Genomic DNA, 24,981 nt, shown 5'->3' on the forward strand with positions numbered 1-24,981 from the left:
CACCCCCGTACCTGTGTCAGTTGCTGCAAACTACAACTGCGGTTTACAACACCCGTTCTTCTCACCATGTTCTGTTGAAAGTACCCAAAACAAATACTGCACTTGGTCTGTCATCTTTCCAATCTGCCGGAGCCAGAGACTGGAAAAATCTCCAAAAACACTGAAAATGGACAAATTTATCCCCAAGTCAGCTTTTAGGAACTCTATTACGGACATATGCAACTGTTTCCTGACACACTAGATGCCCTCATATGTTGCCCATCTTTAATATGTTGTGATTGTTTATCAATGGTGAGAGTGTTGTAAATGTGTGTGTTAACTGTTGTTTGTTTGGTTTTTTGTTTTTGTTTTTCTTAACTTTTGATATTCCTTTTTAGCCCTCCATCCCCCTTCCCTCAAGAGGCTCTGCCTTTTGCCAGGCCGCCATTGTAAATAAGAAATTGTTCTTAATGACTTGCCTAGTTAAATAAAGGTTAAATAAATAAAATAAATGAGACTTCTGCACCTGTTGACAGGTATTTTGGCCCACTCCAGGTTTGAAGGGTGCCTTCTCCAGACTGCATGTTTCAGCTCCTTCCACAGATGTTCAACATGATTTAGATCAGGGCTCATAGAGGGCCACTTTGGAATAGTCCAATGTTTTGATGTTAGCCATTCTCAAATATTCCTCTCAATGCCTCACTAATTTCTGATGAGGTGGACATGATAACCCTTAATACATTACATTATACATTATTCATCCCTACAACAGGAAATACTTTTTCCCTAACCTGATGCTAAGTGGGCGGCACATGTGAGCATTTTTGATGACGGGCAGTGGCGAAGATATTTTAAGACTCCTATGTAGTCTACAGCCCTGTGGTGGCGAATCGTGTTTTGCCTCCAACTGATAAAATGACGTCATTATGTCAGCCCTAAAAAAGGGTTTAGAGACCAACACAATATGGCTTAATGCTCTCAGGTGTCCCACAGGGGTCAATCCTTGGCCCACTACTTTTTAGTCCATGCATGATCCCACTTGGTAATATTGTCAAGAATCACAACATACCCTCTCATTCATATGCAGATGACACACAGCTCTATATCTTTCTTTCTCCCTTTGACCTTATCCTAATAACAACCTGATAAAATGCATTACAGACATTGAGTATTGGAAGGTAAAAAGACACAAAATTAATATTAACAACAGTAAGACCTGGGCTTTCATTCACTATTTCTTTATTGTTTGCACACATTGATATTACAGTATATTACCATTATAATCATACATATATATACGACTAAGATCACAACATATCAAAAGTAATGGATGAAAAAAGTTAAGAAAATAAGTTCACTAAGTATCAACAATTCAGCCTGGAAACCAAATCATTTCTCCAGCAAAAAAATATTGTTCACTGCCACCATAACTACAGTTACAGTACAAAGATCCATAGATCGGACACAGCTGTAATTGATCAGCGAGGTTGAGGAGAAACAGTGCTACTAAATTAAATAAACAGAAATTGTACTTGGTCGATAGAACTGTAAAAATTAAAGATAAAAGAATTTGGTTGTGCAACATTTTGTATAACATCTGAAACAATGTCTGAACTATTAATTAGTATTTGGCTGACTGGATATTGTGAAAATTCTGGAACACAAAACAAACAGAAAAAAAGTTTTCTTAGACGACAGGTAAATTATAATGTATTGAGAGAGGGTTAGGGCCATGCTGAATTTTAAAAACCTATGAAAACTCTGAAATTAAAGACAAATACATATTTTTTTTAACAGTTTTTAAAATAAAGACTCAAAATACAAAATTCTAACTTTAATCCACATTTCAAACAATTTTGTATTTAATTTCAGAATTATTTTTTATGGGTTATATATCAGAATATCAAGATTTGTTTCAAAACTTAAATTTTAACTAAAGAAGTCATGGATTTCTCAAGCCTGCGATCATCCATTACAGTTCAAGCTGTGTTCAACAAGCCTCGGAGTTTGCACGGGAGCTTCGTTGCCCCTTTTGCGTTTTCTGTTCAAGGCACCTTCAGCCTGTTAGCATGCTGTGTGTAACATACAGACACTAAAGCTTTGTTGAACGCACCTCGCGTCGTTTTAATCTATGGCAGAACGGGCACACTGGCACTTTGATGGCTAAACACATGATCACTTGGGGGAACAAAAAAGGCTCAAGGACACACACACATACGCACACACACTCTTGTACTTCTATCTTTGTGAGGACCTTTAGTGATATGGTGCATGCCCTAGCCCTTTACCCTAACCTTAGCTTTCGCAACTGAGTGCCAAACCCCAAGCTTTACCCTAGCCTAACCCTGATATTAATCTGAACCTTAAAACCAAGTTGTTACCCACAAACAGGCCTTTGACGAACTAAGGATCGGCCAAAAAGTCCTAACTTTCCAAAAAGTCCTCACTCTGTTCCTAAAATGTTTCGGTCCACCACTACTAAGTACAAGTACACATACACACACGTCTCAACTGACAGGAGCCCTAGTTATACTAATATATATTTAAACCCCAGCAGTCAGAAATATTTTGTCTTTTCAAATATACTGGGTCCAGCTGAGTTAGCATTTACACCTACACACACACACACCCAAATAGACACCGATAGCATGTCAATTTCCGTGGTATTGACATGACTGGGAGTTACGACAGGTAAACATTTGAGATTTTTTTTTTGTTTTTTTTTGTTTTTTTTAGCTTTCAGCTTCAGTCAAACTAAATCTCTGATCTTTTGGTGCTTTTCAGTCACATCATATTAAGTACCATAGCAACATAACAACAATGAAATTCACCCACTGATAGTATTTTGGCCATTGACAAAATAAAAGACTCGACAGCATCGTTTGGCCGGGAGTCTTTACATAAACTGCACGACTACAGAGAGAAGACGTCATGGTCACGAAGGTCAGTTCCTGTGACCTCCAGCCAAAGTCATGTACAGTATAACATATCATACCTGTTAACAACTATGTCAAAAGTACACTGAGCTGCTCGACTCAAAATAATTATTTTCATTTTTTATTCTACATCAACACTATTTTAGCGGCTCAATCTTGGCAAAGGTGCCGGAAGCATCAATGAGTCCAGACTGATAGAAAAGATTTCCGCACCTTTTAAAGTCTATCAGACCTTCATCACAGCATGCACGAGTCAACAATAGACAAGCGGAAATTCTTTTTTATTCATTTTACATAGATGCAGAGCTTAACGGGAGATAAATTTGGAGATAGATGGCAGAACATGAGAAAAGGTTCTTTAAATTAAGGCTTTGGGAACTGAATGAAGACAATAAAGCTTGAAGACGCACCACAGAGTACAGTGATAATTGCTGAAATACTATTTGGCCTTTATGTCATAATAAATGAAAGAAAATGAGTGAACAATAAATGAAAACAGTCCAACATGTTGGAAAATGCGGGAAAGTGCTAGCCTCTGAAGCCAAATCTATTTTTCGCATTTAGCTGAACTTAAACTCTAAGATGTCTCTAACCTACGCCAGTGTGCTTGTAAGGTATTTGATGTATTTATTTTTGGTTGTTGATTATCAAATCACCCACAAAAGCAAAGTGACTGGCTCACTTGCTCTACATGAAAGTGTCTTTTGTCGGATTGATGTAAGTGCTTGCCCCGGCAATGTTAATGCTTTGATTCACAAAACGGACGTATCCGAATTTTTAAGCTTAAATGTTACTAGTCTTGAGGTGGGAAATAGCACATGACCTCATGCAAGAAATGTTCCTGAACATTTCAAGGATAAACAGCATGTGTGAAAGGGGCTTTCGATGACCGCACAGCTCTAATGTAGCGTCCTCATCACTGGTTTTTAGGATAATCGATGAGCGATAATAAAGGGATACTTTGCCAGTTTTCAACAAGGTCTATGTCACAGTGTTGTGGGGCGTAAATGCAGTTGAGCAGCAGCCCGTCCACCAGCCACAATCCCATGGACGATGCAAAAAGCGTCACCAGTGAAGCAAAATGACATGTTTCGTGGGAAGTTCCTGGAGCTTCTGGCACAAGGCGAAGCCTACTCCCCACACCACATTAACACAGATCTGGTCAAGAACTGCCAAAGTATCCCTTCAAATGACTGCTCACAAGTAGCCCCTGTAGTGTAGCGGCAAGATAATCCACTGAAACCTGTGTGGCTATTTAAAAAAGACCAGACCAGACCAGAGGACCCTGCACCAATGACACAGAAACGATCATACTCAACTTGGACAACACTCCAGTGGGACAGCGTCAACTAAAAATAAAAGTCAACTATAGGGAGTAGTCTTACCCTGGTGTTTGTTTAAACCAGAGAAACAAGCAATTCAGACTGGTTTTAGTGAAGTTGTGAAAAAAAAAATACATATTAAAAAAATCAAATAACACCCAAAACAACAAGGAAATCAGTCAACAAAAAGAGAACCTGGGCCAGGCTAGGTCAGGTACTTTAAAAAGAGTCCCCTCCTCTATAAAGCCGCTGCTGTTGGGCAGTTTGGACTGACCAATAACCAGTTACACAACCAGGACTGCAGATAAATAATACAACTGCAGAAAGTATAATGTGTTTGGCCAGTGTCCAACCTTCTCCGATAGGGCACTGAGACACAAACTGAATGATACAGAGTGCACATTGAGGCGATCGTGCTAAAGGTGCTGGCCGGCATGAATGACAATAACTACCCAACACAGAGACTGCAACAATAACTCATACCACTGTCCAACAACCAGTATAAAGTACTAAAGCTGCACAAGGCAACACTGAACGTGTGGCACCTTTGGGTAACGGTTTCAAAATGCTTTAAACTTCAATACGCAGAAATCCTGAAGGCGGGAAGCCGGTAACATGTACAATGAAAGCACTTCCTGTAATGAACAGTATCCATAACAACACTAGAATTTCAGTAGGCTAAATGTATACCGTCTCAGTCAGCAGGGATGTGAAGACTTTTGTGATGTACATGGATTAGGGCCACATCCGCTTATCCGAAGCCTGGTCGCAGGAGCAGCAGGCCGAGCAAAGCACCCCAGACGTCCCTCTCCCCAGCAAAACTTTCCAGCTCCACCTGGGGGATCCCGAGGCGTTCCCAGGCCAGATGAGATATGTAATCCCTCCAGCATATTCTGGGTCTGCCCTGGGGCCTCCTACCAGTGGGGCATGCCTGGAACACCTCCAACAGGAGGCACCCAGGAGGATCCTGATCAGATGCCAGAACCACCTCAACTGACCCCTTTCGACGGAAGCAGCTGCTCTAGTCCGAGCTCCCACTGGATGTCCGAGCTCCTTACCCTATCTCTAAGGCTGAGCCCAGACACCTTTAGAGGAACTCATTTCAGCCGCTTGTATCCGCGATCACATTCTTTCGGTCACTACCCAGAGCTCATGACCATAGGTGAGGGTTGGGACGTAGATGGACCAGTAAATCGAAAGCTTTGCCTTTTGACTCGGCTCCCTCTTCACCACGACGCTCCGGCACATCGCATGCATCACTGCAGATCCCGCGCCAAACTGCCGATCCATCTCACGCTCCATTCTACCCTCAATCGTGAACAAGAACGCGAGATACTTGAACTCCCACGCTTGGGGCAGTCACTCTCCCCCAACCAGGAGAGGGCAATCCACCGTTTTCTGGCAGAGAACCCTGGCCTCAGATTTGGAGGTTCTAACTCTCATCTTGACTGCTTCATGCTCAAGAACGCCCCAGTACATGCTGGAGGCCACGGCGAGATGATACCAACAGAACCACATCATCTGCATAAAGCAGAGATACAATTCTGAAGCCACTGAACCGGAGACGACGATGAAACGGCACATTCGGGGAAAGAGTACCTCGCTGGTATGGGGACACTGGGACTGGCTAAATAAAAGCCCTGCACACGCTGAACTGTTTGTGTATCTGATTATAATTCTTAGTTGTGTTTTTGTGCTACTGAACACTAGACCTCACTGTACACCGTTAAAAAACTGCTTCTCTGATGAACTACAATGAGACATGTTAAGATAATGACAATGGAGTTAAGATAATTCTATCGTTGCGCGGAAAAATAGAGTAGAAATTCCAAGAGAATATTATGAATACAATGTTAAAGTCAAATATAGTAAGGAGAGAGCCATAAAGAATCATAGATATCAGTCAGATCACTATCAGGATATTACAGAGTATATTACAGAGCAGCGGGTCCTCGGTCGGATCAGACCAGGTCCAGCACTCGTTTCATACATGCACAGCTGTTTCTACTGGTAGAATCACACAGCTCTGTTTCTACTATAATTACAGCATTTCAAAGATTGTCCACAACGTTTGGTACCAAGTTCACCGTTAAACCTGAGACTTTCATGGAGATGGAAACTCCCACCTCCATTCTCTTCATCTGTTCTCTCTTTAAGTTTGGGATCATACTCCTAGAGGGGACTTTTGGTAACTGCACCGCTTCATTATCTGTAGTTATTATCCTAAATGTGTTATCACCCTGCTCTTTCTGTGAAAGCTGGAGGCCAGTTTTGTATTTTTTTGGCACTACATAGAAAACAGCAGAGAGACAGACTGGACACAGCACGGCACAGGTATACAGGGACAGACTGGGGACGTCTAAGTCCAACAGCTATTAATCTCCCTACAGAGATGAGAACCAGAGTGTGTTCAGGTCGGCCTGAGACACTTAAATACTATTAACACATGCACTTAGGACTGGAAGTTCTCGAGGGTGTGTTGGGTGTAAAGGGGTGGTGGAAGAGTCAGAAATGTTCTATGGGACTGTACCGTAGCTGAGGTTGTGCATGCATTCACACTGGGATCAACATAATCGATAAATTACCTTTACGTCCTGAAAGATACAGACAGCAAGACTGGGTTTACCGGGCAGGCAGGGTCAGGTGAAAGACTCTGTCAAGCTGCATTATGGGGAATGTAGGGGTGTTTTTGGAGCTTCACCAAAGCGACTAGAATAACAAAAACTCAGGGAGTGGATCTTTTACCTCATATCATCTAGTAATCTAGCAAAAATCCATGACTTGCCGAACAGACTTCGCCACACTGAGGTTAAATCTCTCAGCTTTGCTCTCCACAGTCCGACCAACGTGTCCCAGTGTGAATGGATGCTGAATTTTGTGCTATAAGTTGTTTACTGAGGGTTATTTGGCTGCTGTGTTCCACCCACATGCCTGAAATCACATGGTAACGGAAATGCGGGCCAGCTAGCAGACGTCGATACCGTTTGACTTAACAACACTGTTTAAGGGACTGGTGGGAGACTAACTCAAATGTGATTGGTCCACGGGATCTTTTGAGAGTGTATAGTGTTTAAATGGGAAAGGATGTTTCTGACTGGAAGAGAGACTGCAGGGTAGAGGGGGCGGGGTTTAGGTGAAGACCAGATGCTGCTGGTCCAGCAGGGTTCTGGTGAAGTTGTTGATTGGCCCAATGGCGCTGAGTGACATGGCGGCGTCCCGCCCCCAGAGCAGGTTAGGACCAAACACCACAGCCAGGTTGCTGTTGGTCATCTTGTTCACTTCGCTGTTGGCTGATACCTAAACACACACACGGACAGGTTACTGTCATCTGATGATATAAAGGTTCAGGAAGGTGATTCGTGGGCGGTCTATCAGCTGTACCTGTGCCAGGAATGTGATGAGGTATCGGAGTGATGCATAGTTTTCCTCTGGCAGCGACTCCAGCAGCGTCTTCATCTGCTCCACCTGGCTGTCACTGGATACAGCTGCAACACACCAGACACAAAGATGTCAGTAATCAGATTTCAAGTGTTTTCATGTATGTAAGTGATACACAACACAACCTCCTGTTTTTTCTCTTCCCGCCATCTGCGTGTTGGAAGACAGCATGAGCTCTGTGGTGACAGGAGCGCACGGTGTCTCTCTAAGGCACCAGTGTCTGAACTTCACAAAGACTTAACTGTTCAGCTGTGTTGACTGGTGTAGTCAGACTTGCACCCTGTTCAGACACTACCCCTTTTCGGCAGTCATGGGCTGGTTTGGTTTGGTTTGGTTTGGTTTGGCCTGTCAGCCTAGCACCACCAGCAAATGTTGAGTTTTCGAGCAGCGACTTCACACAACTTCTAATACAGCTGATAGCGAACATGAAATAGTAAAATAAAGCAGATATCTGAAGTAAAAACAGGACGCAGGAGAGAAACTAAACTCCAAACCACAGAGATTCAGTTGGAAGCTACAACATACTGAGAGCTGAACACACAGAGACTTTTAAAAACGCCTTTCTCCCTGCAGACAGAGGTGAGGAGAGTCTTACAACACACATGGCCTATTTGAGGGAGAAAAAGCGGGGTTGTCGAGATGTCACCGCTACCCGCTTGAGGACAGGCGGCGCAGCTTTTGGACCTGATCTGGAGTCTTTTTTCATTTTTCCCTCTCTCTTTTTGGGGCATCAGTTAAATGTTAAGCCTCTTCCACTCCCCTCTGGTCACCGGTGTCCTTAGTCGACATTAGAGGCTGTAGCGCGCTGAGTTTTAAAGCTAGTGAAGATACTGGTATCATATGAAACTAGAAGACCTAAGGAATCCCTGAGTACTAACCGTACCGTACACATGCTGTGTTTTTTGCGCCCTCAAATTCATTGTTTTCAGTGTAGACGTGTGGCATGCGCGCTTAAATGCGTCATCCTGCAACTCTCCATACATCCTGCAAATCAATCGACTCTTAAACTTGAGTATTTTGGCGTAGTGTGACTAGAAAGCTGAGACTCTATTGTATTCACATGTGATGATGTTAACCCCCATGGTAGCCATTTTATTGTGGTGAGACTATTTCTTTGAAACAGACATCACTGTATACACTGACCTCTAGGATAATCACAGCCTCATGACACTTTACAACCACAAACTAGAGACCTTGAGCATTCAAAGGATGGATGGTGTACTGATAATAAGTGCCTTAGAAGTGGTTGTTCCCATCTAATTCTCCTATAAAGAATGATGGGACATTAGGAATTCTGATGAGTAGTGACAGTTTGAACCTACAGGTGAAGTTGACGATGTCGTTGTAGAGCTGGTAGGTGAGCAGAGGCTCAGGTAACTCCCTCAGGAACGTCTTCAGAATCACAGCAGCCAAGTGGACGTCTTCTATCTCTCTGAAATCCACTGTCATACCTACGAATCACACAAACAGAGAAGTGCTTTTATGGAAACAAGAAAATATTTGCCCATGTAGATAAAAGCCTTGTTAACCAGTTTCTTTATTGTCAGAGCCCACTAGATGGCGCTCTCTGTGCAACAAAAGCACACTGAACTGCCATTCATTAACCTTTTTCTGTAAACTAAGAGCGCCATCTAGTGGACTCAGAAAATTGTCTATTAAGGGACAACGCAATGGAGCACGTTAACAGGCCTGATGATCCTACCTGAGTTGTATCTGACCTGGACGTCCTTTACCAGAGTCACATTGGCAGACCGTCTGAAGATCCCTTCAATCTCCAAACCTGACACACACACACGTTAAAAACAATGCAGTTCTTACTGAGAGAACAGTCACAGTTCATTAAGGCATTTCGTTTGTGTGTCTACCATCCCGAGAAAAGAGTTACCTTGCTCTGAGAGGAAGCCAATGGTGTCTCTCATCACCACGGGAACTAGATCATCCTCTGAACTCCTCTGTCTGAGTCTGACACACACACACACACACACACACACACACACACACACACACACACACACATTTAGAGCAAATAGTGCGAGTGCAATTTGCCAAGGCAGACCCTAACAGACAGATGAGCAGACTTACATTGCAAGCGGCACTCCAAACACCTGGTTGGGGAGGGGAGGGCTGTGAGGAGGAGACATGGGAGGCTGGGCGCTCGGTTTCAGAGACGCTCTCAACTTGTTGTCGTACCTGACACACAAACACAGATTATAAACTACTGAGGATTTTAAAACCTAAAGCTGTAAAGAGTAAATATGTGTAGGTTTAAATCATCTCTGCAAATGCATTATAACATGATTTGTAGATTAGTGGAACGGACAGTGGAGTGTGACATCAGCTCTTACTCTTTGACGCGGGCAGGAATGAGCAGCTGCTCACACTTCACCACATCCTCCAGCTCACTCAGATAGCTCACATAGTTGATCTTCCTGCCAAACTTAAAACTGCAAAGAGACGGACAAGATCAGCATCAAATGATCTCACGTCAGTCTTCTTGTCATTTGTGAAAATTATAATGATAGAGCCAAGTGTGTTTTTCTCTCAGTAATGAAACTATCATGTCAGTGGAGGTTACAAAATCACATTTAACACTTTTAGATGGATGCACCCCAACTTTTTTACACTCACATATCCTGCATCAGTTTTGTACTTTTCAAAAGCAGCCACTATATGTAACCAGAGCCATGTCTGACTGACTTTACCGTTTAGTTTAATAAAGTTGCCTCAAATCCATGAGAGAGAAAGGCACTCTTCTAAGACAGATGGTACACATTTCTTGGAAACCATGATAACAAATATACTGACACAACTGCACTCATTCTTGGAAACAGTGACCAACTGATCTGAGTGCTATTTTCAGATTATGTTGGTTTTCTTATCAGTGTAACTGTTGCTCACTATGATAACTGGTGAGAATGGATCAGAGTTACCACAGAGTAACACTACTATACTATGCTATGTTGAAAGATAAGGGGCTTGAAGAAGGGCTGAGCAATACCATTAAATCTGGTGGTAATTCAGTATCAATAAATAAGGGCCAAAATTACCAGTATCTATGATACTTTTTATAATTAAAAGCAGCTGATGCATCATTTTTATGCATCATTAATAGGCCAGAAATTAGGCATTTATCTTTACTATCCTGACGTTAGACAGATCCATTTTCTCTGTTTCTGTCAGTGTTAATTTCCATCTGTAAAAGTAAGTTGACATGTAATAAAAAAGAACCTGATGATTGGTTTGAAGAGGATCAGCAGGGTCTTGATGAACATGGTGGGATGGACGATATACAGAGCCTTGATGTTCTTCTTATACCTGGAAACACAGACAGATGATAGTGTGACGAAATGTACTTAACAGATTGCCTCATTTCACTGAGGCAGGCAGATTTGCTCACTTGTACTTAAAGCCAAGTTCAGACCAAAGATTCGCGACAAAACCGTTCTAGAGCGTTGCAGAAGACAGTTGCAGCGCTGTGAACTGGCCCGTCTGAGCTCGACTGAAGCCGGTCAAATCACAGGAAGCTGGCCTCAGATCGTAAAGCACATCACCTGTTTCTGCAGCCAATCACCTTGTAGTGAAGACGACGTGTTCATCCTGCCGAGACCTCTTATGTCCGTCCCCCCGGTGTTTCTGGTGTCAGACGGTGGGTCTGCTTAATATGTATTATTTATATTATAGTGTGTATTTATTATACAGTCCGTCTGATGCTCGTTTTGTTTCTGTTTTCACCGTTTCATCACTCCTACAAATGCAGCTGTAGCCAGTATCTCACTATCACTCTCCTCATTCATATTTTAAGAAGCTACAAATTATATTCAGCCATATTAAAGCCTGAAAAGCTGCAAATCAGAACAGAAATACAGAGAGTTGTTGCATAGAGATGATACACCATCTCATCTAGTTGCATAGGGATGATACACCATCTCATGTAGTTGCACAGCGATGATACACCATCTCATCTAGTTGCATAGTGATGATACACCATCTCATGTAGTTGCATAGGGATGATACACCATCTCATGTAGTTGCATAGTGATGATACACCATCTCATGTAGTTGCATAGGGATGATACACCATCTCATGTAGTTGCACAGCAATGATATACCATCTCATCTAGTTGCATAGCGATGATACACCATCTCATGTAGTTGCACAGCGATGATACACCATCTCATGTAGTTGCATAGCGATGATACACCATCTCATCTAGTTGCACAGCGATGATAGACCATCTCATGTAGTTGCACAGCGATGATACACCATCTCATCTAGTTGCATAGCGATGATACACCATCTCATCTAGTTGCATAGGTGTGAACCTGCAGGTTTTCAGAACGTTGCAGAACGGCGCAGTGCGAGTAGTTGCCTGTTTCAACTCGTCTCGTCTCAAATATTTGGTCTGAACTGGGCTTAAGAGTTGAACCACTGACAGTGTGTTTTTGATTTCCAGGTTGATTTTGCTGCTTTGTCGTGGGCTTTTTTCTACATCCACACATATGTACCACTCATACAGCAAAAACATAGAATGATAGCAGCTATTTTAGAAAGCTAAAACATAACTTGCGTTATCTCAGAATATGTCAATAACTCAAAGATCATTTTTTTATTGATGATAATTTAATTATTATTTTCTTTGGTTTAATTATTTATTTTTAAAGGGTATTTTTGTGCATTCATTTGCCTTTGATGATATGATAGCTGAGAAGAGACAGGAAATGTTGGAGGGAGAGACAGAGAGGGGGAAAGACACGCAGCAAAGGGCTACGGATCAGAGATAAACCCAAGCTGCTGCAAAGGACCCAGCCCACATGGGGCGCACACCCCGCCAGGCGAGCCAGCCCACATGGTCGCCCCAAAGTGTTTATTTTAAACAGATCAAAGTGAAGGATTTAGGCATGACTAGTCACTTCTGATATGATGGTCTGGTGTTTCCCGTATAGTTGCATGTACAACAGGAACACCAGCCAGCCCCCCAAATTGTTTTTAACGCCAAAAACATGGCTGCTAAGATGTGAGTGATGTCACCAAGCTTACTTTCTGTCAAACTCTCTGTAAGCGTCTCGTAGCCAGCTGAGTGACGGTTTGTTTTCACTGGTCAGCCCGTGATGGAAATAGATCAGAGTGTAGTCACTTTCGACGTACTGATCCAGCGTTCCTTTGAGATACCTGCAAGAATAAAACAAAGTCATCATCAGTTAAGTAGATGAGTGTGTTTCTCAGCTGACAACTGTGTTTCAGCATGTTAACAAAGCTGTCAGGCCACAAGATGTTTCAGTTCACAGAGACAGTTCCCTTAAAAGATTTCTGAGAAACAGGTCCTGTTGTTTCATACTGAGTCATATGGATGTGTCCTGACGAGCCAGCAGTTAATATGTAGACTAAGCAGAATATCTACGGTTTAATCCAAACCACTGACCTTTCTGCAGATGACTTCTTCCTCTACTCAAATGTCCTGTCACTCCCTGTTAAATGCAGAAACGGCTTTGTGGAACAAAAAGGTGCGATCAGAAGTAGAGAAGGCACTCTGAAGAAACCTTCAACCTAAGCTAGCTAAATCTACCTTTTTATTTTCACAGTAATCAGTGTCTAGTTCCTAAAATGTTGAGGCAGAGGGTACCTGCTGTAGCTCTGGTTGAGGCTGTCAGCAAATAGTTTCTCTCACACGCTTTCTGTGTGAACGAGGCCTTTGCCTGTGTGTGTGTGTGTGTGTGTGTGTGTGTGTGTGTGTGTGTGTCTAGCTACACTAATTGGCTGCAATTAAATGTTGTGATGGCAACTGCTGAGGACAAAACATAGTGAAGTTAGATGTACAGTCGCTCTTACATCAGCAGCTTGTGGTGGTCCAGCTGGTGCTGTGGCGGCATCCTGCACGCATTGAACACTATCACCTTCCTGCCGAAGTTATCATCACCTGCAGACACACAGATTCAACATTACCTATATTCAAAACCCCTCGACTGAAAGTGTGGAGGTGGAGATGGGAGCGAAGAAAGGAAACAGAGGTGTGAGATTAAAGGGCTGACCTGCCACTTCAATGATCTGATGCCTGGCGATGTCGTAGAAAGGATGGTCCCAGGGCAGGTGGGGGGAGCCGGCATCAAAGCGCTGGGAGAGATCTGTCTCTGTAGCACACACACGGACACACACATACTGGAATTTCTCAACTGTGGGATCAATAAAGATGTATCTTATCTCTTACACCTGTGTGAGGTCACAGTTCAACTGATTCTTTATTTGTTCTTTTGGAGTTCTACTTCAGTTGTATGTCATCAGGTAAAGTCGTTATCGACTGAACAAAAATGTATTCATACGTTCAAAAACAGAAATGAATGATAGCTATCAGGGAACACAAAGAACTCTCCTCTTCCTGTTTCGGTTGTGCACTTCCTTCATGCTGTACTGTAAATCGAGCTTTGATTCAGACACAAGCGCAAAGTGGAAGTCAGGGACATGTGAATATTTGGGTGCGCAGTATTTGGTGTTTAGCGATTAGCAAAGTGTGTTCCTGTTTGGCGATTACGCAAGGAGTGTGTGGCAGCGGACATCCTCTTTCACATTTTTTGTTTCACCAAATTAGTGTGCATCACATCAGCATGTTTCGTTTGGTCCTGCATATGTGAGTGTGTGTGTGTTGTCTTGAACTTCTATGATGCATTCGGAAGTTTCAGACCTTGGCACTGAGCTGGGCTGTGAACTATGGGTTGGGTTAAGGGTTAAGGTAAGGCTTTTAACGCAGGTCAGGTAAGGGTAAGGGTCGATATACACATCTGTGATGCTCACCTGACTTGCTGAGAGTCGACTCATCGGCGGGCCACTGCTGGTCCTCTATCGTGGTCAGCTTCAGTTGTCCCAACTGTGCGGTCGCGGGGTCTTCGCCCAAATCTACCAGCAGCTCTGACGACATCACGCACACTGCAGAACGGCGCTACACGCACCCACTCGCACACTGCACGGTGATGTCTCGACTGTGCCACACACACACGAAGCTGGGACTTCCGCAGAGTGGTGGCCAGAGTCCTGCAAGAGACAGAGACACCTCAGGTCAGTTGGGTTTTGACGATATGTCCAAGTACTGCTGGGATTACTGACGGATCATCATCAGCATATGTGTCACTTTCACACATTTATATACACTGCAGTACATCAACTATACTGAGCTGGATATTGTATTGCTGGAAACATCTGAATGACTGCATCCCTCTTCCTCCTCTCACATATTAACGCTCTCCCCGTTTTCTATACTCACACTTCCTCTTATCTCCCAACCCCCACTTATTTACCCTGCTTTCTCTCTCTCTCTCACACACACACACACACACACAGCCTCTGTTCTCTCTCTACTGTGTGATGTTATGCTGGCTGACAGCATGTTGCTTTAAATAAATATCGCTACTAACCAACAGACACAGTCAGCCTATTGCTACTGACCACACAAACACACACACACACAAACACACACACACAGATAACGCAAAACAACCATTAGGACACAGTTGGCCTGTTTCTCAGTGACCAAGAAGCTGTCGGAGAGGACAAAGGGACGGGGATTTCGACTGATGTGAACACTAACATGTTAGTTTTCTTATGTTGAGTGTTCCTGAACATAACCCTGTGGTGCTCCCACAGCAGGTCAGCCTGTATAGGTCACAGCAGAAGGCCAAGGACACGCTGCCTGACTATGACATCATCTGTGGACATGGTTGAACACTGCGGTTAATGTTTGAAACTGAAACCAGAACCGGCACTAGGGCTGTGACAGTATTGGTTTTTTCTTACCGAAGTGAAAAAGCAACAACTGCAGTTTGTGACAGGACAGCTGACACATTTGAAGGCTCCTACGCAGGTTAAATGCTAAATGGCAGGTCCGCATAATATACATCTGCACCTCTAGAAGCTCCTGAAAAACTTCTACACTAACTGCTATCGTAAAATGAAGACAGATTCAGCAACTGCACGGCTTACTAGTTTGAAATCTGGGAGCAGACCACCCACGGGCCTAGTGGCGTGCCCTGAGGGCCACCCCTCATGTCACTATCGCCAGCTGCTGAGCCAGTCAGTCAGCATACTGCTGCGGTCTCGGAAATTAAAACAAGTGGATTCTTATCTGGTATCCTACTACCACACATCTCCAGATCAACACTCACAATCCCTGCAGACAACAAAGCACACACTCAGCTCATCAGTCAGACAGGAGTGCAGCACACTGTGCTCCGCCCAGCCCCGTCTCGCCACAACACCTGTGTGCAGGTGTCAATGTTTAAGCATCCTGTTGCAATACAACCCCTGCAAACACACACCAGACACTGTGTGTACACATGAGTGGAGGGATCCAGCAGTAGCAGCACCCTGCTTCCTTCATCCCTCCTCCTTATCACAGCACAGCAGAGAAAGCATCAGAGGAAAGCAGGGGGTGGGGATGTGATTCCCAGGAAGAAAAAAGGAGGCAGGAGAACGATACTGCAGACAAAAACCTCTGGATTAATGTTCCAGATACTAGAGATGATCATTGCACTGCCTCCTTTCATTGTGTCTCTTATGATAATGCTGTAAAACCATGTTGCCTCTGTAACGTTACATGCAGCAGCTTTCACTCTCACACACACACACACACACACACATATATATATACTGTAACTGCAGAGCTATCTTTGGGTTAAAGCTAATGTAAGATGCAGAATGTAATATATTCATGTGACAAAAACACCACAGAGACCAGGTCAGAGCCGGGGTAGGCGGTTAAAATTTGAGCATACTGAGCATACTTTGAGCATATTGTAATTAAGTGGTCTGAGAGAAAACTAGACCTCTGCACCTCCTCTTGGCTCTGTTTTCAGGCTTTAGAAAATTTCGCCTGCGAAGGGACACAGAGGCCGATCGCAGGTCAGTTCAGAGAGAGGGCGCTCCCATGTGCTGCTCTACAAATGCAGATGTGCGTGCACGTCTTTTCCATGAAAGCGTGACTCAATGGCGGAGAATCCTGCAGAGAGGGTTGCTTTGCAGTGTAGGCAGCTGTTGCCAACATTAAAGGAAGATGGAAGAGAGTACAGAACAAAAAACATGGCAATATTGGCGAAGCATTTCAGCAATGGAGAGAAAATGTTTCATATTTTTATTATATTTTTTTCCCATTCTGTATTCACGTCTGTTGGTTTTTGCAATGTTTGCTTTTATTGTTAATTTAATTTTCTTGTAATGTGTTGATGTCATGAACCAAAGCTCCAAAGCAAATTCCATTTCTGTGAAAACCTGCTGGGCAATAAACCTGGTTCTGTTTCTGGTTATGTCCTGAGGGTTTATTGAATTAAATAGGTCTGCTGTTGTGCACTTTTTGGTCCAATTGGAGAAACAGTTGACCAATCACAGCTTTGTAGATGAGATTAAGAATGGGGACATCATCCTCCCACATAGCTAGATATCTAAGTCCATGAAACACAATGTGCCAAGTTCCAGTCATCTCTTCAGTAATACTGCGATAAATACATTCTAGCTACATCCATGAATACAAAAAAACAGAATAATGTGGGAAAAATACATTACTGCACCTATAGGGGTTGTTGTCAGTGGACTCTTATAGGGAATTTATACTTCTGCGTTGAATTGATGCCGTAGCCTGATGTGCATCTTCCAAGAAATGTAACTACACGTCGCAGGGACGCAGTGGAAACAAAGCTTGTATTTACTTTAATTTCACAGATAAGAAACAATAAATTGTGAAGACAATAAAGCCTCCGCTAAAATAGCATTTTAAGTCTTGTGTGTGATTTATCCTGGTTACATATGAGCAGAGGAAATCTATGCTCGTCGCTAGGCTAATTTATACAATGTAAAATGCCATAAGCGTGTGCTAATAACGTTAGCATGTTACATTTGTTTGGAAAATGTGTCCAGATAAAGACAAGTGTTTGTCTGTGAATGCTGCGAGTTATAGTGAAGCTGATTTGTGTACTTGTGTTTGAAATTGTCTCTATTAAGCCATGTTTAATGTGTGTTAAATGTGTGTCCGCTGCCAACTAGTGTTTTGGAGGTGTAACTGCAGAGTGACACAGACACACCACTGCACACGTATAAATGCTCACAAGGGCGTAGGCGATGTGCGTAGGGTCTGCACACAACTATAAATCCTCTTTTAGATCAACATATTTCTATTAGTTAAAAAATGAGGACTTATCACTTCCACCTGACCTGCCAACCTCATCTGTAGGTTAGGCTACATTCTACATTAAAAAATGTAAGATTTAGTGGTTGTTTTTTAGAACAAAGTATTGAAGACTCCAAATGTTGACTACTTTTAGGCCAATTCATAAATAAATTAATTATTTCCCCCCAAAAATCTTTTAAAGTGCTTTTAAAATATGTATAACATTTACAGAGAATACAATTAGTTAGCTGAACAAAACAAAAATGTTCCTACATCTTGTCTGTTTCATCAATTTCTTTATAAGACAGTACTGAACCTGAGGAGCTAAACTGATGACAGTATTTATAGATCCTGTCTACAACCCTGAGAGCAGGACCAATCAAATAATTTAATGTCATAAATGTTTTTAATTGTGTCAATTTCCAGGCTGATAGACCGCTGCAAGGCCTTATCATTTTTCATCTTCATTTTCAAATACAAAAAAGACCTGGGATTTTATTGGTTTTTATTTTTAAAGTTCGAAATATTCTGTAGTTCCAGCAGTTTGTATGCAGGCTGGTGTTGACATAGATTTACATAAAGGGAAGGGTAAGGGATTTATTTTTAATCCTTTGTTTAACCAGGGTAAATAAAAAGCAGTTCTCTTTTCCCCGTCACATCTGGATGCTGCCCTGTGCAACCACAGTCTGAGCTGTTGGCCAATGAACACCTCCACCAGAGCTATACGGGGTTAACAGCCGAGGGCCGTGCTCATAAGCCCTTTTCTCTGACCTCAAGGTCGCCACTGCCTCCCCATTATGATGTGTTTCTGGTCACAATTTTGATGTCTGCATTTATGTAAACATTTCATTGTGACTCTGATGGCACCAGTGGAAAATGTAGCCTCACACCCTTTGCACACACAAATGAAAGCACACTGACAGATGTGTGGAACCATAAAAGCTTCAACACGAGTTTTTTTATTCCAAAGGAAGTCACAGTCTGGTCAACAGCTCTGTTTTATTGCTCAGTGGCTACTGAGTCTAACATAGAGTTGGGAAACTGACCACAATTAAGTTGGTTTTCCCTGCAAAATGACTTGTTTCACTGTTGGTCCGATAACATTTGGAAAGTCTGGCAGAGCCACATGATTAAATTGTTTTATCCCCATTCAAGTCAAGGCCTTTGCACACTAATTGTCTCACATCTTAAAATAAAAACGACCTCACCTTGTGTCAACTATGCTTGCACACAGAGTCTGAAACTTTTGTCCGTCATTAAAATTTTCGGTACAGGTTTCGCATCCACCAGAAGCCTATAGAGAGATGTCCGACCAAGAATCAGTGAAGACAATATGGCGGCAGGACACAACCACGACAAGACAGAGGAACGGGGTGCAGGTCAGATAGTAGTATTCAGGTGGATGGTGATGAAGAGGAGGCTGGAGGACAGCGCCCCCCCCCTTCATGCAGCTGCAGCGCCAAACGCCAGACAGGGATGGAGTGATGACAGCCAGTAAGGTAACTCCAGTGGAGAGGGTGGCTTTTCATTTTGTCATGTATGGCAAATGTGACGAATACATTAATAGAATGCATCAGAATCAGTGTGCAAGGTTTTTGAGCGCACCGTCTAATGCAGCCCAATGACGCGGAGGTAGTGCCGATGGAAATAGAATTTTTTTGGCTTCTCGCACAACAACTTTCATAGGAATAAACAGGATCCCGCCTCCTATAGTGGATCCACTTCTCTTAACACATCTACTGTGTAAATGCTCACAATGGTTTGGGCCATTTGTGTAGGCCACAGCACAGACTCTACATAGAGCCTGCGTAAACCTATGATTCCACGTAGGATATGCATCTATGCCAATGCATAAATATAAACACACTCTGAGACTGTCATCCTACTAGAGGACTCCAAGATCTCGTTTTCAAGCAGCTTTTGACCATCAACCAACTACATCTTGTATCTACTGTGGATGGAGGGGCTTGTATTTTACTCCTGTTATCAGGGAGCTGAGGGAAAATATTTGCAGCCCCAGGGAGGGTGACCCCTGACCTCCCCTCCTCTGATAAGTACAGAACACTCCCAAGGAAGAAGAGAAGACACTGCTGAAGACAGTGCTGTCTGAGTATCCTACTTAAAACTAACTCCACCTATAAAATTATTATAATAATTGATAAGAAAATAAAGCACTGAGGTGTAGAGGATGTATGCACATATTTCAACTGGCACCTTCTGATTAATAAAATGTGATAAATTATGTTTGACTGAATGTGCAAAGCACAAGAAAGCAAGTACACTTCATAATGTAGATATTTAAGTTTGGCGCATCCCTCTCCCCGTACAGTCCAGCTGGAGCTAACTGTGTAACGTTAGCTATTGATATGTCTGCTGATAAAAGCAACAAGTGAGCAGTCAGGTAGCTGACTTCCTTTACTCTCACTAACAGAGGCAGCTGGAGGAAAACATTCAACTAATACTGGCGTTCATTTTTAAAAAGCTACACAGGCTAACTTAGCAACATTAGCTTGGGGATGTTAAAAAGCTAAAACACACAGGCAAAGTGCATTAGCGATGTTAATATCGCAGTATGTCGACATATTAATATTCAAACATTTAATACAAAAATATACCTGTGCCGTGTGGGGGTTAATTCATAAAGATAAAGAGTGAATTCACGCTTAGCTACCGCGTTTCACCGCAGTATAACAAACCAATTAACCAGTACAAATTAACGTTAGCTCCCTGATACAGTACGACTGTGGGCACACAGCCATGAAAGCTCACGCGCCCTCTGTGCTCCCGCCTCCATTTTGAGTTTCATAAAACAAATTCAAAGACACAGCATAGTGAAATATTTAAATACCGTGAATGTGACGCTGCTCAAAATCAGCTGGGGGGCTTTGTGGCGTCTGAAGTCGCTTTAGACTTGATCAGTGCTGTTGACAGCAACAATCTGCGTCAACACCTCTTCCGGTGTGCACTTTTCAAAATAAACGTAGATACTTCCGTTTAAGTTGTACTGTACCTGCCACAATAAAAGCACCGGAATGCGCATGCGCCCTCTGGTGGTCTTGTTAAGTTGTGAGCGACATGCTGCAGTCACAGTTAAAGGACAACACCACCTAAATTAAGATTTTCCTGCTGGTTATTCTGCAGATAATTAGTCATCAGGCAGTGTTACGTCACATATAACACCAGATAAATACACATTAAAAAAGCACACACATACACCAATCAGGTGAGGTGAATGACTTTGATTATTTTGTTTCAGTGCATTGTTCTGCTGGGAAACCTTTGGTTCTGGCACGTTGGGACTGAAAATTACAGACCTTGAAATTGATGGCAGTAATTGTTTGACACACTCATTAACTACAGAGAGAGAAAAAAGAATAAAACTACACTGACGGCACAGCCTGAGGGACAAGATTGTGTGCGGAAGTGATTCACAGTGAGTCTTCCACTGGTGCAACTCCAACTCGGTCAGTTTCTACCATGCAGATTTTTTTTACGCACAAGTTCTGACTTATAGAGACGTGTGTCTATACTAAAGTCATCCCATCTGACGTAAGGCAAAGTTAGTACTTTAAAGTGCGTCACAATGCAGAGGAATGCGGGTTTCGGTCTCTCGGATCTGTCAGAGGATCAGGATCAAGCAGAGTCTCATCCCGAGGCAGCAGCTGGGAGAGCAGGACCGACCTGCACCAACCGGACCGGCCCCAAATCCTGGTCCGTGGTCGTGCTGTCAGTGCTGGGCTCTGCGGTAGCTGTGGCTGCTGTTGGCTGTGTCTGCGCCCTCATATACCCGATACTCAAAGGTAAAGTGAGCACACAAGATGGCGAGATCGGCCAATAGAAGCACTGTATCATGGTATGTAATCAATATGTAGAAATCAGCCCATGGAATGAAGTACAATACTCTCTACAGTAGGGGAGACTGGGGTCGGTTGGCACAGTTTTCACTAGGGATGTTCTCATTGCTTTTGCCACTGAAGATTTAGAATAATATTAACTGTAATATAAATATTGACATTATTTTTAAACTTTCAAAATAGTTTTAATCTTCAAAATGCAGTGACACTTTAAAATCGTAACTTTACAGTGCCAACCAACAGATCTTTTTTTTTTTTTTTTTTACTTCTAATACTATAAAATTGAAATGTTATCCTCACCAGCTCAGTTTTAGTAAGTTTTCCAACTTTTGCCAAGAGGGAACTTTAGATATTGCTCCCTAGATTATGTTCACCCAGTTTCATGCAGATCGCTCAAACTTCCTAGGAAGAGATCCATTTGAAGTGTTTTTCAAAAAATTCAAAATGGCGGAAAAGCTATATAAGCGGAAGTTATGGGTTCTTGAGGCAAATTTGTTCCTCATGAGGAGAGGCATCTCTGTGCAAAGTTTCATGTCTCTATGACATACGGGGCCTGAGATATGCCCATTCAAAGTTTGCAATTTCAATCGGTTGCTATAGCGCCCCCTTTGGTCAATTGATGTAATATTGCTTCATCCGCATCCTCCCATGACCCTCTACCACTGTGCCAAATTTCACATGGATTGACCAAGTCAGTGAGGAGAAAAACGTGGAACAGACACACACAGAGTTTTCGTCATTATAGTAAGATATTTTGTAAAATCTAATTTGAAAGGTTCACTGTGTTCTGTCAAGTCAGTTTGACCACATTTTTGTGACTTTCAGGCCTAAAGCCCCTCACTGGCTATTCTACCTGCTCTTTACATAGCCAGCAGCAGCCTACATTGTGATATGTGGTCCCATTCAAAGCACTGATTCTCCAGATTTGGTCATCTTGAAAAGTTTGTATCTGGATCAGGGTGATCCAATCCAATGTTGCTTTGAAAAGCCGGCACAAAAATAAGATGGATCAGCTGATTCTGGACAGCAAAACGTGGATTTCCAAATCCGATCAGATCCAAAATGACATAAAATGGACCTCGACCGCAACGTGAGACTGAACGTTCATTTTGACATTGGAAAGAGAAGTTCGGCAAAATAGTCTTTACTCGTACGGTACCAGTTTAGCCTCCCCACTCCATGTCTCATGAAGACTGTGAGATGAGGTTGACAGATCCAGAAGATAATAAATGGACCTTGAGTAAATCATGTTGTCAAACTAATCTTGTCAGTGGTGATACCGATTCCTTGTGACTGTTTCAGAGCTGCGGGCAGAGAGAGTGACGGGAGAGGATGGGGCTGAACACAGGATGTTGGGTGAGTATCAATATGTGCATGAGATCTGTATTTATCAAAGCTACATGTCTGCATAAACCATTTTATCCCCCCCCCCTTGCAATTTTTTATTGAAGGATGACTGCAAATCACCCCACCATCCCCCTCGCACTGACCTTGAAAGTCAAAAAAGTAGAAAAATAGGGGATCCGAAACAGTGCCATGAGTGCAGGGTTGCAAATTCATGTCTATGTAACGTCCCCAAAATATAAGTAATATGTGTGTGTGTGCAGGTTTCTGGAGTATCCTGGTGCTGTCACTAATAGCAGGGTGTATCTGCTGTGCCTTCTCATGGACTCTCACCTACCTGGACTCGTACCAGCCCGGCATGGCGTCGGGAACACTTCTAACTCTGGCCCACCTCAGGTAACACACCGAGTCACAGTGTGCTTCAACCTCACTCGCAGAAAGCAGGTGATGACTTCAACATTTGTGTGTGTTTTCTTCCAGAGGTGTATCCGGCCATCGTCTCCACATTGGTTATGGTGTCGCTGTCCTTAATGGCGTCATGGGGATGCTCACTGTCATCTGGAGCCTCACCTGACACCCAGATACGCCCTCGGTAGAAGTGCTACTGGGACATTCTCCACTATGAAATTCAAATAAAAGGTTGCCATGGAAGGTTTGATATTAAGTATTTGTAGGACTTGTTTTCTATCAACAGCTAGTTTAAAAAGGGCTGTGGTTGTGTATGATTCAGATGTATGTAAGATACGTGTGCCTTTTCCTTTAAGAACACTGGTATTCATAAAGGACGAATGTGCGGTGAGAATGTGCGCATCTCACACAGACTTCAGACCAGGCATACACACAGTTCTCAAGAGATAGCATTGTTTGTTTTCCACTTAAAGTTATGTTCACTGAGAAAGATGTGTCCTGTCTGTGATGCAATAAAGATATTTGTTTCTCAACAAAATGTAACGTAAAGTTATTCCAGCACGTATACGTTTCACGAATAGTTTGTTGAGTTATTTTGGCCAGGATAGTTGTAGCCCGTTAAACCTACAAGTACGAAATTTGGTAGACATATGTAACATGCCGAGATGTGCAAAAAGGCCTCTTGGAGCCATATTCTAAACCCAACAGGAAGTCGGCCATTTTGACTTAAATGTGTCATTTTTGAAAATGTTTGGCCATTTCCAGGGGTGGTACCTAAACAACTTCCTCCTAGAGAGTTGATCCGATTGATGAGGCATCCTAGTAGTAACCTTGACACTCTTTAAAACACAGAAGTTTTTTTCTCTTAATCCACGCCCCTTTGGACCAGACCAAGACCAAATATCTAGACTGGTCAAACCTGGACTAGATTAACAGAGAGACTATAAACACAGTTCAAAACAGAGTCAGGCAAACCTTTACCAGAGCACACTGTTGGGTAGTTGACTCTTGCAGCCAGTAGATGGCACTGTTCCCTAACTGCAGCAGACTGACCGAGGATCTTAACTTTACACCACTTTCCTTAGTTTATTATTGAGTTAATACGTTTGAGAGAGTGTATTGAGAGTTTATGTTTGATGTGATTTAGGACCAAACTTTATCAGGCCACAGTGTAGACGAGGGGACACAAATATGGTGGGAATGCTCAGCTGCCCCGTACGAGGAAAAGAAAAGCTTAGAATCCACACACATCACCCACACAGGGGTTTAAGTCTGATTAGATCTCAGGAATGTGGGTGTGTGCAGACAGATATACTTTTTTGAGAGTTTCATTATTGGTTAAATTTTAAAACATAAGTATAATGAAACTTTTTCGGTTTTATCTGCGTGGAGTCATTATTAGATTAGTGGTTCCCAGCCTCAGGGGAGCACTGCAAGCGGTCACAAAACCAATCTGAGGGATTATTAGAGGACAGAGAAGCAGAGAAAATATTTCTTCTAAACCATTATGTCAGTCAAAACCAATACAAGTCAAGTCACAAGTCAGGTAAGACAAGCC

The 24,981-nt window shown here is 42.8% G+C and overlaps 2 protein-coding genes across 2 annotated transcripts; one reads left to right on the top strand and one right to left on the bottom strand.

The window, feature by feature from the left end:
- Positions 1–1,198: 1,198 nt before the first annotated feature.
- On the bottom strand, positions 1,199–20,781 carry arhgap1 (Rho GTPase activating protein 1). Its single transcript, XM_050063148.1, has 13 exons — positions 20,666–20,781; positions 14,460–14,696; positions 13,703–13,801; positions 13,503–13,590; positions 12,714–12,845; positions 10,904–10,990; positions 10,021–10,119; positions 9,758–9,865; positions 9,561–9,637; positions 9,378–9,455; positions 8,998–9,126; positions 7,619–7,722; positions 1,199–7,534 (listed from the first exon to the last, which is right to left on the bottom strand). Exons 2-13 carry the CDS (start codon positions 14,581–14,583, stop codon positions 7,367–7,369), a joined length of 1,293 nt encoding a protein of 430 aa, XP_049919105.1. The 5' UTR covers positions 14,584–14,696; positions 20,666–20,781; the 3' UTR covers positions 1,199–7,366.
- Positions 20,782–21,214: 433 nt separating this feature from the next.
- On the top strand, positions 21,215–23,961 carry arl6ip6 (ADP-ribosylation factor-like 6 interacting protein 6). The gene is made up of 4 exons (XM_050063367.1): positions 21,215–21,617; positions 22,974–23,027; positions 23,279–23,411; positions 23,496–23,961. Exons 1-4 carry the CDS (start codon positions 21,401–21,403, stop codon positions 23,587–23,589), a joined length of 498 nt encoding a protein of 165 aa, XP_049919324.1. The 5' UTR covers positions 21,215–21,400; the 3' UTR covers positions 23,590–23,961.
- Positions 23,962–24,981: the final 1,020 nt, after the last annotated feature.

This window comes from Epinephelus moara, chromosome 15, assembly GCF_006386435.1.
Source record: "Epinephelus moara isolate mb chromosome 15, YSFRI_EMoa_1.0, whole genome shotgun sequence".
Classification (NCBI taxonomy): Eukaryota; Metazoa; Chordata; class Actinopteri; order Perciformes; family Serranidae; genus Epinephelus; species Epinephelus moara.

Bases quoted from the DNA above. Each gene is read 5' to 3' on its own strand.
- arl6ip6 (XM_050063367.1), top strand. From the start codon at position 21,401: ATGCAGAGGAATGCGGGTTTCGGTCTCTCGGATCTGTCAGAGGATCAG. The intron at 21,618-22,973 runs GTAAAGTGAGCA...TGACTGTTTCAG, and splicing joins CATATACCCGATACTCAAAG to AGCTGCGGGCAGAGAGAGTG. The intron at 23,028-23,278 runs GTGAGTATCAAT...GTGTGTGTGCAG, and splicing joins GGCTGAACACAGGATGTTGG to GTTTCTGGAGTATCCTGGTG.
- arhgap1 (XM_050063148.1), bottom strand. From the start codon at position 14,583: ATGTCGTCAGAGCTGCTGGTAGATTTGGGCGAAGACCCCGCGACCGCA. The intron at 13,802-14,459 runs GTGAGCATCACA...TGTGTGCTACAG, and splicing joins GTCGACTCTCAGCAAGTCAG to AGACAGATCTCTCCCAGCGC. The intron at 7,535-7,618 runs GTACAGCTGATA...GTGTGTGTTTAG, and splicing joins TCATCACATTCCTGGCACAG to GTATCAGCCAACAGCGAAGT.